General features: G+C 39.9%; 1 protein-coding gene across 3 annotated transcripts in view; it reads right to left on the reverse strand.

The window, feature by feature from the left end:
• The window catches only part of NHS (NHS actin remodeling regulator), a 268,752-nt gene that overhangs the window by 15,808 nt on the left and 239,916 nt on the right, over positions 1-13,028 (reverse strand). The window contains exons 4-5 of one of the 3 annotated variants that reach the window (XM_048493781.1): positions 6,158-6,220; positions 3,615-3,807 (exon numbers count right to left, since the gene is read on the reverse strand). In XM_048493781.1, coding sequence (XP_048349738.1) covers positions 3,615-3,807; positions 6,158-6,220 — 256 coding nt within the window. Of the gene's footprint in view, positions 1-3,614; positions 3,808-5,381; positions 5,837-6,157; positions 6,221-13,028 lie in introns of those variants that run through there. The other 2 variants (XM_048493783.1, XM_048493782.1) reach the window with 2 other exon arrangements.

Genomic DNA, 13,028 nt, shown 5'->3' on the forward strand with positions numbered 1-13,028 from the left:
CTTTCCTGTATCATTGGTGACAACAGGGAAGTTTGGTTTTTACCAGAACTATAGTGAACTTCACTGATTCAACAGATCAGTGAACACACAAAACACAGATGCAGATCCAGATGTGAAAACACATTACAATACACATTTTGTCCAAAGTGAATGTAATGGATTCATCTAATGCAAAAGGGGATACAAAGTTCCATGTAAAGCAGACTGATTAAAGCTGGATAAATTAAACTTTTTAAATCCCAACCAACAAACACACCAATTGTACCTAGGCTACCTCAACCATATGAAGAGTGCTAACATTACACAATATTTAATAGTTTTGCAGAAAAATTACACATAACATTTACACTTGAGTAGACCACAATCACTGTACAGTAAATGTTAAAGCAATTTGAGGAATCAATTTTGACGTCTGGTTCTGCTCATTTTGTGGATGTATGCCCACTTCTTCATTCCAAATATATGTCTTGCTCTTAGCAAGCACACTATTTGAACTTCGCTGATGATAGACATCTTTATGACAGATCAGAATATCGTTGCATGAATAGATATTTGCACAAGATATCAACTTACAGGTGTACCAGCATTAAAGAGCCGGACATATCATATTTGGACTGAAGAAGTGGACATATATCCATTAAACAAGTGAGAACCAGATGGCGCGTGAAAATTGATTTCTCAAATTGCTCTGTCATTTATTGTACAGTGATTGTAGTCTGATGTGTGTAAATTTTACAGTCTACTTGCAAGTATATTTCCCATAGAACTTTTTTGTCTTTATTAAATACTGCACATGTTTGTATTCTTCATATGATTGAGATAGCTTAGGTACAATTGGTATATTCGTTGGTTGTGATTCTGATTCCATTGTACTTGATTTGGATTGTTTGTTTGCTATTTGTAAACTCTGTAAAAGCAGTAACTCAAGTAACCTGAAATGTTTACATATGAAATTGGAACAGTCGTTATCAATGAGAAGAAATTTTGAAAAACTAAATGTATTTTGAAACTGAACTCTAGAATCCTTTTCTTTTTTAAAAAAATCTTCATTTAAACTTAAACAAAGGATTATAATTTGGCAAGGTGTTTTTACAAGCAGATATTTAGAATGTATTGAGGAACCCCTAGAAAATCATGAGAAAAAAACAATAAAAATTTGGGAAAGGGGAATCAAGGCCACCCCAACTGAAATCAAAAATCTGTATCTTCAATGCTGTATAATTATATCAACCATAATTATACATGGACATACACATACATAGTACATTACATACAAATGTAGAACACCAAAAAGTAACTTTCTTGTAAAAGTTCTTCTTGAAATCTACTACAGGAGACCTCAGACAATAATTCTGTTTCCACTTCAACCACCAACACCATGGTTAGTAGACAGTGGTCTACATGTAGTGTGTAATAGCTGTACAGGTTACTTCCATTATTTTCTTTATTTTTTTATGTTGAAAAAGAATAGTTTTAAAGTACTGTAGCAATTCTTTGTTATTTCAAGTATTTTAATAATCTCTGTATATTACTGAATATTTTTGTAGAGTTTTTGGAGACGGGAACTACATCTAGAAGTTATTAAACTGTGATAACGTGAACCTTTGGTTACTGTGTGGAAAAATCATTTGAGCAACTAAAGAAAAATTGCATTCTTATTCTAAACTCACAAGGACCAGTGAATCCAAAGAGCCTCTGGATTTGTCATTTCACAACAGCTCACAGGGCCCACTTCTGAAACCCAGAAAGAGTTTCATAAAACAGTACAATCGCCGATCTCTGTTCTTCAGATCAGCTGTTCTTCAAAGTAAAATATTAAACTTAATTAACATGAGTCTCTTGCCAGAGCCTAAGAAATTATTTGTGTCCCAACCATTCATTACCAAAAGTCAATTAAGAGTTAGGTGTGCTCTGACTGACTGATTTCAGTTCAGCATTATGATGAATTGTGGCAACTGACTGCAATTTCACTTTATACATTTCTTCTTTTCTTTTTTTAAAAAATCTATCACCAATAGATGCTGCCCTTTCCTCCTTATTGAAACAAATAATGCTACCTTTTAAACAGAACTAGAGAAAGGGAAATAAAATTAACTCTAATTATGAAATTTGGTTACCCTGCTTGTAAATGAGAATACCCTATTCGGACTTAATCTTTTAAAGCAGATTACTGGTGTAATCCTAAACAGAATTACAGACTTCTAAAACCATGAACTTCAAGATGCTACTCTCTTTAGGATTGCTATGGTAGTTTTGTTGAAAAAGGAAAAATTTAAGGAGTTCCTCTCTTCAATATTTTTTTGAGCCTGGAAATTTCCTCATGAAATAAAATATACAACCAGCAAGAGAAAGAGAAAAGGAAACTAGATCAGGCCTTATCATAGAAAATTATTCTCTACATAGACTGCAATATTATGTTATCATATATCCGATTTGGAACCTGGCTCCAAGGTGGCTTGGAAAACCAAGAAAATGAGGCCAGGTAAAGACATTTTTTGTATGGCAGCAACTGGAGAACCATCAAGGAAGTAAGTTAGAGGCAGTGGGGGAGAGCAAGGGAGATGCCAACATCTGGTCAGCCCAGGAGTCAGGGATGTAGCCGGGAAGCAGGAAGAGTAAAAGAAGGCGGGGAAGGGTTAAGACAAAGAGCTGATGGGGGTGGGGAGAGATAATAAGATAAAGGGATGGGCTTTCTTTCCCCATTAGTCTCATGTGTCTATGCTTCTGGTAAAATAAATCCAACAAGCAATATGCTTAAAATAATATTGTAACTATGGACTTAACATAGCACCCAACATTTACTTCTATGCAAACAAATCTGAGGAGAGGAATACTTGAAACCCCAATTTCCCTTCCTCCTCCATTTTTATGTGATGAGATAATTAGTAACTTTTGATTTCCAGCAAGCTACAGTTATTACAGCTGAGATGAACCAGGACACTAAAATTATTCCTTGCCCAGCAATTTGTAATTCCAAGTACTGACTTTGGAATCCCGGTTCTGAAGACTGGCTGTAATGGACAAGCAATCATTTGTTATAATTCCAAAAATAACTAATTATTGTGGCTGTGCATGAGGGATGGAGGGGCCTGTGAATCTCAAGGACTACCCTGAGCTTGTATTAATATTTGTTTTCTAGAATTATAAAATCATTTGCATGCCATTCTTATTTTGACAGGGGCACATGTCAATCATAAAAGTGATGTGTAACCTCTTTAATTTGGGAATTATTTTTTTTCTGTTAAATTCAAAGAGACCTTTTCACGTTCATCAAAATGGGAATCTCTGCGCCGTAACAAGAAAACTGGACATCATATCATATAAAAGGCTAGTGGGCAATATATTTATATATGACAAAGACAACCCTGCCAAATTATTCTGGATTTACCAATTATTCTGGATTTACCAAAGACAACCCTGCCAAATTATTCTGGATTTACCATCATGGATATTCAAAAGATAAGCATTTAAACTATTCATATGCTGCAAAGCTCAGTTAAGTCATCACCTCAAAATCCTACATTTGTTGGTAATAAATCCCTGTGATAAGAGACATGCTCACCATAATAAAAACACCTTTTGTCAACATAAAAAGAAGTACAATAGATCTGTACCAGTGACATTGATGGGGATAATGCAAGAGGAAATCACTTGGGCATCTTGTTTCATTTTCTCCTCTGGAGTTGGGAGAGGTAGTGCTTTGCTCCAATTGGTTTGCTTATCCAGTGTAGAAGGAATATTATGTATTGGATTTTTCGGCCTCTGCCCTAACATGACATCTGTATCTTCTTCCTCTGGAGGGTGTGACTGTAAATTAATGCAATCAAAATCAGTACTCTTCCTTTGTGACACAAAGTTCATTTAAATAATATTAGAAAAGTGAGATTTGGAAGAAGAGTTCAAAGAAACAAAAGAAAACCAGAATTGTTTCAGCAGACAGTTGACAGACGGGAAGTAAAAGCCACTTTAATATATCAGAAATAGTTAAGTAACTGGAAATTAAAATGGGTTTCCAGTACCGTGTTTCCCCAAATATAAGGCAGTGTCTTGTATAAATTTTTGCTCCCCAAAATTTTGCTATGTCTTATTTTTCCGCTCCACAGCTACATGCTCTGGTGTTCTGTTCGATGGGCATGCTTCCAAACAAAAACTTTGCTACGTCTTACTTTCGGGGGGATGCTTTATATTTAGCATTGGTACCATAAAAATAATGCCCATCATGCTTCCAAACAAAAACTTTGCTACGTCTTACTTTCAGGGGATGCTTTATATTTGGCACTTCAGCAAAACCTCTACTACATCTTATTTTTGGGGAAACAGGGTAAAATAGAACAGCCTCCAATCAGTGCTTGGTTCTTTCAAACATTTAATTGGTACCATAAAAATAATGCCCATCATCCATTTATCTGTACCATTTTAGCAACTGCTTGTGAATTTGAATACAGTTTTTATGTGTACTTGAATATCAACCAGAAAAGCATTTCTGTGCAGTTTCTACCCAATCAATGTATATTTAACAATGATTTAAAATAGAAATGTTTCCTAAATAGCATCACTTGGAAGTTTTTAATTGAATTCCAGGCAGAAACTTGATTGAATTTGGTAAAACTTATTCCAAGAAGGCATTGTTAGGATTATTGCCTGAACCAGATCTTATTAATGTATACTTGGAAGTAAGACTCATTGAAAAATGAGACTTCTCTGCCAAAAGTGAACAGAATTGGAACGCATGTTTAAGGTCACAGCCAAAGAGATGTGTTTAATTCCATCTGGATATTTTTTTAAAAAAATTCTTAGAAACAACAGATAAGGTCCCACTTTAGACTTAATATTTAGAAATCATGCAACCCCCCCCCTTCAAAATATGCTACCCAAACTGTTTCGCACAAGGCACAAAAGATAAACAAACAGAAAAAATCAGCTATGTCAAATAAATAAGTCAATTTACGAAGAAAAAACTTGACTGTCATGCTTTGTTTTAGAAGTAATTTGTTGAGATCTATTTTCACTGAGAAAGTACAGTTGAATAACTGGGCACAGATACTCTTTCAGATATTTAAAATGATATGTTGTCATGTAATTGACTACTGCTTGCTAACTTTGCTGTTCTAAACATGCATTTCCAATTCCTTCTTGGCTAACTCTCAGAGGCTCTCTCGTTTTATGTCTTCTCAAATGCTTCAGTTCTCTCAGATGTAGTTAAAGGACAACATTTAATTTGATTTTTCTGTCATAGCATTTGATATTTTAAAATTTTCTAACAGATAATCATCTTTTTAAAAAAACCCTCTAGGTTACTGTTTCCCCATAACTGTCTTATGAAACCTTCTTTTTGAAGGCCCAGGACAGACTCACAACTCTGTTCAGAATTTCTTACTTACATTCTGAAGGCCACGTTTTACGTCTACTTATTGAAGTTAGTTACACCAAATCTCTTGCTTATCTTCTTGGAACCATGTGCAAAATCTCCCATAAAAAAATGAAAAGGGACCCCTGTCCCCCCAAAAGATTTTTTCCATCACTGGGATAGAAAAACATAGCAGCTTTCTTTATCTCTTCAGCTTTTGTGCTGTTCCCCAGCAGACATGAATAGCTCATATAAACTACTAGCACAAAAGACTTTGTTTCCTAGGTAACCTCTAAAAAAAGTTGGTGCATGCAAAAAAAAAAAGCCCCACATAGTCTGAATTTTGTTGCTGAATCCTTCCCTGCATAACAATGGCTTGCTGGACAAAGAAAGTGAAATGACCGGACCACAATCTCTGACTGTCTGCCAGTGCTGCTCTTTAGCAAACAATGGCAATGATAACAGTCCATAGAACACATCTCTGCTCTTGCTTTGGGATCATTGGCTGTTTTCTTGTGGTTTTCAAAAATCTCTCTCTCTCTCATTTTTTTCCTGCATTATATAAAATCTCTCGGAGACAAAATTGAGTTGGCCCTTAAAAACTAAACAGCACAGAAAACCCCTCTTATGAGCTACTAAACCAATTAAACCAAGTGGGAAAAATAGAAAAGTTGGTGTTCACTGTTGATAGAAGCTCAAATAAAGACAACTAAGTTAGTCAGCCAAAAAGCAAGCAAGCAAAAGAAAGGATTAAGGACTGAAAGGGAGAGAATGAGTGATAGGTTGTTAGTTCAGTGTTTTTTCCAATACCTTTCTACTCCATGGGGTCATGTGGCAACACTCAGTGGGGGAGGGCGAGCGGGTGCTGTAAAACTATAAACATGAAATGTGAAAAAATATGAATAAATTAAACACTTACTGAAAATGTATCTATGGTTTTGGCCAAAGTATATTAGGACTGCATAGTATCATATTTAAGTAGACTCATCACTGTTCCGCGCGTGTGTGTGTAGTAGGCATTCTATAAAATGGTATTCATAATGACTGCATACATTATTAATCAGGATTTGTTTCTCAGTTTTCTACCTGTTTAACACAGTCACACACAGTGGTGGGTTACATGGAATAAGGTTAATAGGCACAAAGGCAATCAAATGTTCAGGTTTTTGCCAAGTAAGTTCTTGGAAAGCTGACAATGTAAATGCAGTTTCTCCCTCTGCCCACCATAATCTGTATCCCAAGTCCCTTCTGTTTTCTGAAATTTTTGAACACAACCACCATGGAATATTCAAACTGTATGTATGAGTACTGAAACCTACAAAAGTGTGCTGATATTCTTGAACCCTGCCTTCTCCACTATTGGGCTGAATTAATAATGGGATTTCTGCAGAAAATTGAAATTAACTTTTAAAAAGCAATTATTGTGTTATCTCCACGTGTCATTGTGTATGTACCATTTTTTGGGGGTAAAAAATTCTTAAATATATCAACTGCCATCCAACAAAGCAAACAGTTTCCTAATATGGATTACTCTAAACTTAAGGCACGCACAAATAGCAGTTAAGGGCTATCTGACTTTCTCAGTTTAAATTGGCTAAGCTTCGTGCTTTGACAAAAAAGAGGAAGAGTATCCACAAGATGGAATAACATTACGCTTCTTACCTTGTACCTCTCCAAGAAGAATTGAGCTCCGTTCAGTTACATGACCAAGACTGACTCAGGGACATCCTGTTCATTAGGCACACCTAGGCAATTGCCCAAGATGCCAGAGTTGGAGGCTCACTTAGGGTACTTTTGCACATGCAGGATAATGCACTTTCAATCCATTTTGCAGCTGGATTTTACTGTGTGAAATAGCAAAATCCATTTGCAAACAATTGTGAAAGTGGATTGAAAGTGCATTATTCTGCATGTGCAAAAGTGCTCCCCAAATAACCCTGTTGGCATTAAGCCTACCAGTGCATAGACATCAGGGTTTGCCATAGTAAGCAGCTGCCCCAGTTAGTTCCCCCATTCCTAGGGAGCAGACTACAGCAAATCTGCTCTCACTCCCTCCATCACACAAACAGGGGTGAGGATGGCTCTTTTTAAGGCCCATTTGTTGCCTCACAATCCACCACATTGAGAAGCATTATGCCGCAGCAAGGCACAGCTCTGGGCCCACTGAGGATACCATGAGTGGGGGTGGCTGCCCTGTGGTGCTGAGTAATAGGAGGAGGGTCAGTAGCCATTTCACCACAATATAAATATGTGTGTGATAAAGTCATTGGTCTAGGAAATCTTTGGGCTGGCCCTGCTGTGGCTTTGAAATGTTTAACTTTGATCACTAACAGTGGTATGGCATGGAAGAAGGGGGTGAAGCAACAGTTGTCTCCTATTCCCACTAGTCCCAAGGCCCAAATCTAAAATGAATTCTGTATCTAGTTGGTGGGCATGCCTTACAGATGAGAGGAGCCAGGGCTTCTAGAACCTTTTCATTCCAGGGTATTTACTACTGTACTTTATTGCTATTCATACCAAACATATTCCAACTTGAATGTGGTGAAGAAACCCTGACTAAGGAACTACTTGGCATGTCTCTGCAAGAAAATCCAGTACCAATGTGGAGAGATTGAAAAACTACTACCCCGTTTCCATAAAAATACCACAGAGAAAAAAGATGCTTCCTGTTCTTCACTAGCATACATTTCAATTCCTCAGTAGCTCCATCAGCAGCCAAAATTTGTTATAAAGGAAATGTTCACATTTGATTCCATTATGTTTCTAATAACTGAAAATGAATTATTTCTATATTGTCAGGTAAATCTAGGCTAAGTGAATCTACAGAAAAAGAATGTAAAGATACACAAGCTAAAGGACTAAGTTTTTATTTGGTGGTGGTCAGGAGATTCAAGTACAAGAATAAGAGATGTGAGAACCATTTTGCAGGAAATGGATGGGTTTATGGTGGAGTTTTTGTGATCCCTAAGGAGATCGACTCATCAGCTCATCATTATGGTAAAGAACAGAAAAGAGAATCAGGTTTTAAATCCCAAAAGAAAGGAAGGTACATGTCAGGGAAGTCAGGGGCCTTCCACATCCAGTGGATTCAGAAGGATTCAGTAGGATTTACTTTAAGAAAATATGCTTTGAATTGTGAGGCACAAATGACAGTTGCGAGTCATAGGCTGTTTCCGCATGGGCGGATAACAGCACCCCAGGGACGCTAAAAACTGCATCCCTGGGGAGGAGTTCGCATGGCATCGCAGCAGCGCCATCCTCACACCCCCCAAGCAGCGTGAAAGCGCTGCTTTCACACCCGGCTCAGTGAGCGAGGTTTTTGCAAAGCAGTGTCTTCCTGCCAGCGTGGTGCGAAGAGCACTGGCAGGAAGACGCTGTTTTCCCCATCCCCTCTACTCACCTGTTCTGGCAGCGTCGCTCTGGAGGGTTGGAGGGACATGCCCACACTGCCCTCCGACCCCTGAAGGTCAAAGGGCAGTGTGGGCATGTCCCTCCAGTCCTCTAGAGCGACGCTGCCAGAAGAGGTGAGTGAAGGGAACCGAAGGAGAGATGGCTCCGTGCAGAGCCGCCTCTCCTGCTGGGGAGGAAATTGTGGCTGCTCTCACGCTACGGTGCGAACAGGTTCGTTTCTGCCCGTTCGCGGAAAGGGCCATAGAGTCATAAGTTCAAATATCACCTCATCTGGGGGAGGGGTCATGATTTGTACCTGGAAACCAGAGGCCTGGAAAGCTGCTATCAGTCAGAGTAGACAATGGTGACATTGGCCCATTGTACACAACACAAATAAGACACCCTGAGGACACTAAAAAGGGTGTCTGAGGAGGAACTCTGCACAGCTTTTTTCAGTTCAAGGTGTCCTATTTTAAAGGATGCTTAAAGGAGGACTTTTTTTGGTCAAGCGGTCTTTAAAACATCTCCTGCTTGGCTGTACAGAACAAATGAACAGGCAGGGGACATTTCATTTTTTCCACCATCCACTCCCATTCTCCCATTAGAGCATTTACTTTCATTTTCACAGCAGCTTGCACCCCCCCACTCTGTGCCACAAAGATTCTCCATGCCTGCCTCCGCCATTTAGTGAAGGCTACCTACAGAGGTTTTCTCTGCATGCAGCTCATCTGATTGCTATTTCTGATTTAAAAGTATGTGAATAAAGTGTGTTTTCCCTGACTATCCTTTGCCTGTGTCATTTTTTCCTTTTATTTTGTTTTGTTTATAGTGTGCTGCCTTTGTTGCAATGCAATGGATAAGAGAATCACAGCTGCTTGGAGAACTGGTCTAGTTTTCATTAAGAAGCACTGGGTAGACCGTGGACTGATGTAGTTTTTTCTTACTGCACAGAAAGTGTGACTACTTCTAAAGAATCTAACCTTGACCTAGGAGATCTCCATAATTATTGACCATTCTCAAATGATCTATTCTTGACCAAGGTTGACTGCCTCATCCAGGAAGACTTGGAATTGTTCAGCCACCACCTGTTTAAATTGTTTAGATCAAAGTTATAGTCTGAACAATTTTATGGATCCCTTTGGACAATCTCCTCTCCATTTTCAAAGTCCAAGTAGTCTCCAGTAACTTTACTAGAGCCACAGTGGCTTGTTGGATGCTGGAATGCTTCTCTATGTCTTTCCATCTTAAAGACTATGCAATTTCTGTGTATTTAATTAGCCATTATTCATGGAGCCCTCACACCCGGCCTTTTAGCTGTGACATGGGGCTGAAGTGTGGTCTCCTCATGTTCCTCTGTTTTCACACAAGGGTTTCTTTTGCTGCGGAAGAGTAGAAAGTGAAAGCACGGTTTGAGAAAATATGCCTGTACAAGAAATCTTGCTGCAACAGACATGTGTACCCATTGCACACCAGATGCCTTGTGCATAATCAGCCATTAATTATGAAGCAATTATAATTCTACTGCTGCAGGGCAATATCAGACGTATAGTCCTGCTATCATAGTTTCATACATTTAACTTATACTTTTTACTTTCTTACTTGATGTGACCATTTTATGTATTTTGGGATGAATTAATATAATCAGCTCAAGTGGTTTAACACATTTCTCATAATTTAATGAAAGTTACCTAGCTATCTGAAGTGCTCAGTCTAAACCAGCTATACCCCTTGAAACATAATTTCTCTGCTCCTATACCACATTTCATTATCCTTATTTGAATATCTGCAATTTGCCTTTGGAAGCAGAGCCATCAGTTCACCTCAGAATTAGGATCTTATTTATTTTTGGAAGGTTAGTACAAAGATGGCCTTTATTTGGCATGCAACACAACACTGGCATTCTGATATAGCAAGCACTTTGTCCTCCTCATAAACAGATGTCCTTTGGAAAACCAAGGCAAGTGTTCTTTATGTAAATACTCAATTGAAAAAGTTACAAGTAGAAAAGCTAGAAAACCTGAAGAATCATAAAAACCACAGATTAGCAATGCCTTTCTAACTGTCCAGAATAAATTTCTGGTTTATATATTTTCTGTTATGCCTCTCACCTTAAGGAATGACCTACCTGAGGAGGTGAGGAACGCTTCTACATTTTTGTCATTCTGCAAACAATGGCTAGCAGAACTGTTCTGAGGGGCATTCCCATAAAGGAATGAAGGCCAATACTACAGTGGAATGATTCAGGAAGAAGGTTGGTGTTGATCAATGCAAGGTCCATAAACAATAAGACTGCTGTTCTTTGCAATTTTCTTGGGGAGCAGGTTGTGGACCTTGCATGTTTCACAGAGACCTGAGTGAGGGAGGGCGAGATGGTCGCCCTCAACAAACTCACTCCAGTGGGCTCCATGGTCGTCCACCAACCACGGACACAGGGCCCTGGGTGGTGGTGTGGCGATGGTCGTCTGGGATTCAATCTCCTTTTGGACATCCCCTGTCCCACTGATTGAAGGAATAGATTGGTGGGCCTCCACTGGGACTCCACGGAGAGGTTGGCTGTCCTGCTGGTGCGCGGTCGCCTAGCGTGCCGGCAGACAGCCTGGCGCAGCTCCTAGAGGCGGTTGCCGACTGGGCGCTGTGGTTCCTAACTTGATAGTGTTGGGGGACTTCAACGTCCATGTCAACTCAACCTCCTCTTTGGTTGTCACACACCTGGTGTCATCCATGGCAATGCTAGGCCTCTCCCTAGTAAACACTGGGACTCCCACACATCAAGGAGGCCATACACTTGACCTGATCTTTGCGTCAGGTGCTATGTGGTCTTATCCTCTGTTGTCAAGAGGGTCATGGTCCAACCACTATATCTCAAGGGTCTAGATTGATGATGCCATGCCCCCCGCCCCATCTAGGTGACAGGCATATTTGGAGGCTTATGGATCCGGAGGCTTATGGATCCATGGAGGCTTATGGATCCTGAAAGATCCCAGAATATCCTGCGGGATGCTCCTCCCACTGGCTTCTCTCTTGGTGAACTGGTAGAGAGCTGGGACTCCAGACTTTCTGAAGCCATCAAGAAGGTTGCCCCAAGAAGTCCTCTCCGTTCCTGTCCCACATTGGCTCCCGAGGAGCTGATGAAGATGAAAAGGGCACTGAGATGACTTGAGTAAGTATGGCGGCAAGTTTGTGATGAAGAGGTAAGACACTCATATAGGATGCTTATGAAACCCTATGAGAAAGCCATGAAGGAGGCAAAGAAATCTTTCTTTGCCTCCTCCATCGTAGCTGCTAGCTCATGCCTGGCACATTTGTTCAATGTGTTTTGGACATTGACGACTGCATCGATTGGTTCTAAAAATAATGAATTGGCATTCAGCTGTAAGACATATGCGAGCTTTTTTGCAGACAAGATCTTGGCAAGATCTTGTCTCTCTGCCAGCTTTTTTACTAATACAAAAGGGAATTGAAGGCCCCTTGTCTTTTGGTCCTAGCTTTGACTGTTTCAACCTTCTTAATCCCTCTGAGGTGGACAGGCTCCTGTCAGCTGTAAGATCTACCACTTGTCCTTTTGACCGATGCCGCTGTTGGCTAGTGAAAGCTTTTAAGGAAGAGTTACCTGTTGGATATCATCAATGGCTCTCTTGAGCAAGGAGCCTTCCCAGGTCTGGCCCCTTTTGAAAAGACTAAATTTAGATCCTCAGGATCTGGCCAATTACCACCCAGTATCGAACCTTCTGTTCCTGGGTATGGTAATTGAGAGAGTGGTGGCGGGTCAGCTTCAAGAATTTTTGGAAGATACCAAAGTGTTGGACCCCTTCTAGTCCAGCTCTTGCCCTGGTCATGGGACCAAGATGGTCCTGGTCACCATTGTGGACAAGTTCTGGTGCCAGTTAGACAGAGGCAGTTTGGTGCTGCTGATGTTATTAGATCTCACGGCAGCGTTGGACACAGTAGGTCATGACTTTTTGGTCCACCAGACTGCATTTTACCAGCTTGACCAGGCACAACAATTGGCTCCCTATCTCTCCTGTTCTGATCTGGCCACAGGCAGCCTAAGTGGGGAAAGCATGTGCAGTTGTTGATTTTGCTTTTTTGTTGGTTGGCAATTGCAGAAATCCCTGCTGACATGAGCAGAGTACTTGTGGCAGAGCACAGGGAGAAGCTGTTACATAAATAAGAGGGGCCAAAACAGTAAAGGGCTTATATTAAAAGAGGCTTTCTATAAACCTGTACCAGAAAATGCCCTGAAAAAACCTTGTTGGTATGGGGGTTGGGAGGCCTGAAAAAAGCGGCAATT

The sequence above is a fragment of the Sphaerodactylus townsendi genome, linkage group LG04, assembly GCF_021028975.2.
Source record: "Sphaerodactylus townsendi isolate TG3544 linkage group LG04, MPM_Stown_v2.3, whole genome shotgun sequence".
In the NCBI taxonomy this organism is placed as follows: domain Eukaryota; kingdom Metazoa; phylum Chordata; class Lepidosauria; order Squamata; family Sphaerodactylidae; genus Sphaerodactylus; species Sphaerodactylus townsendi.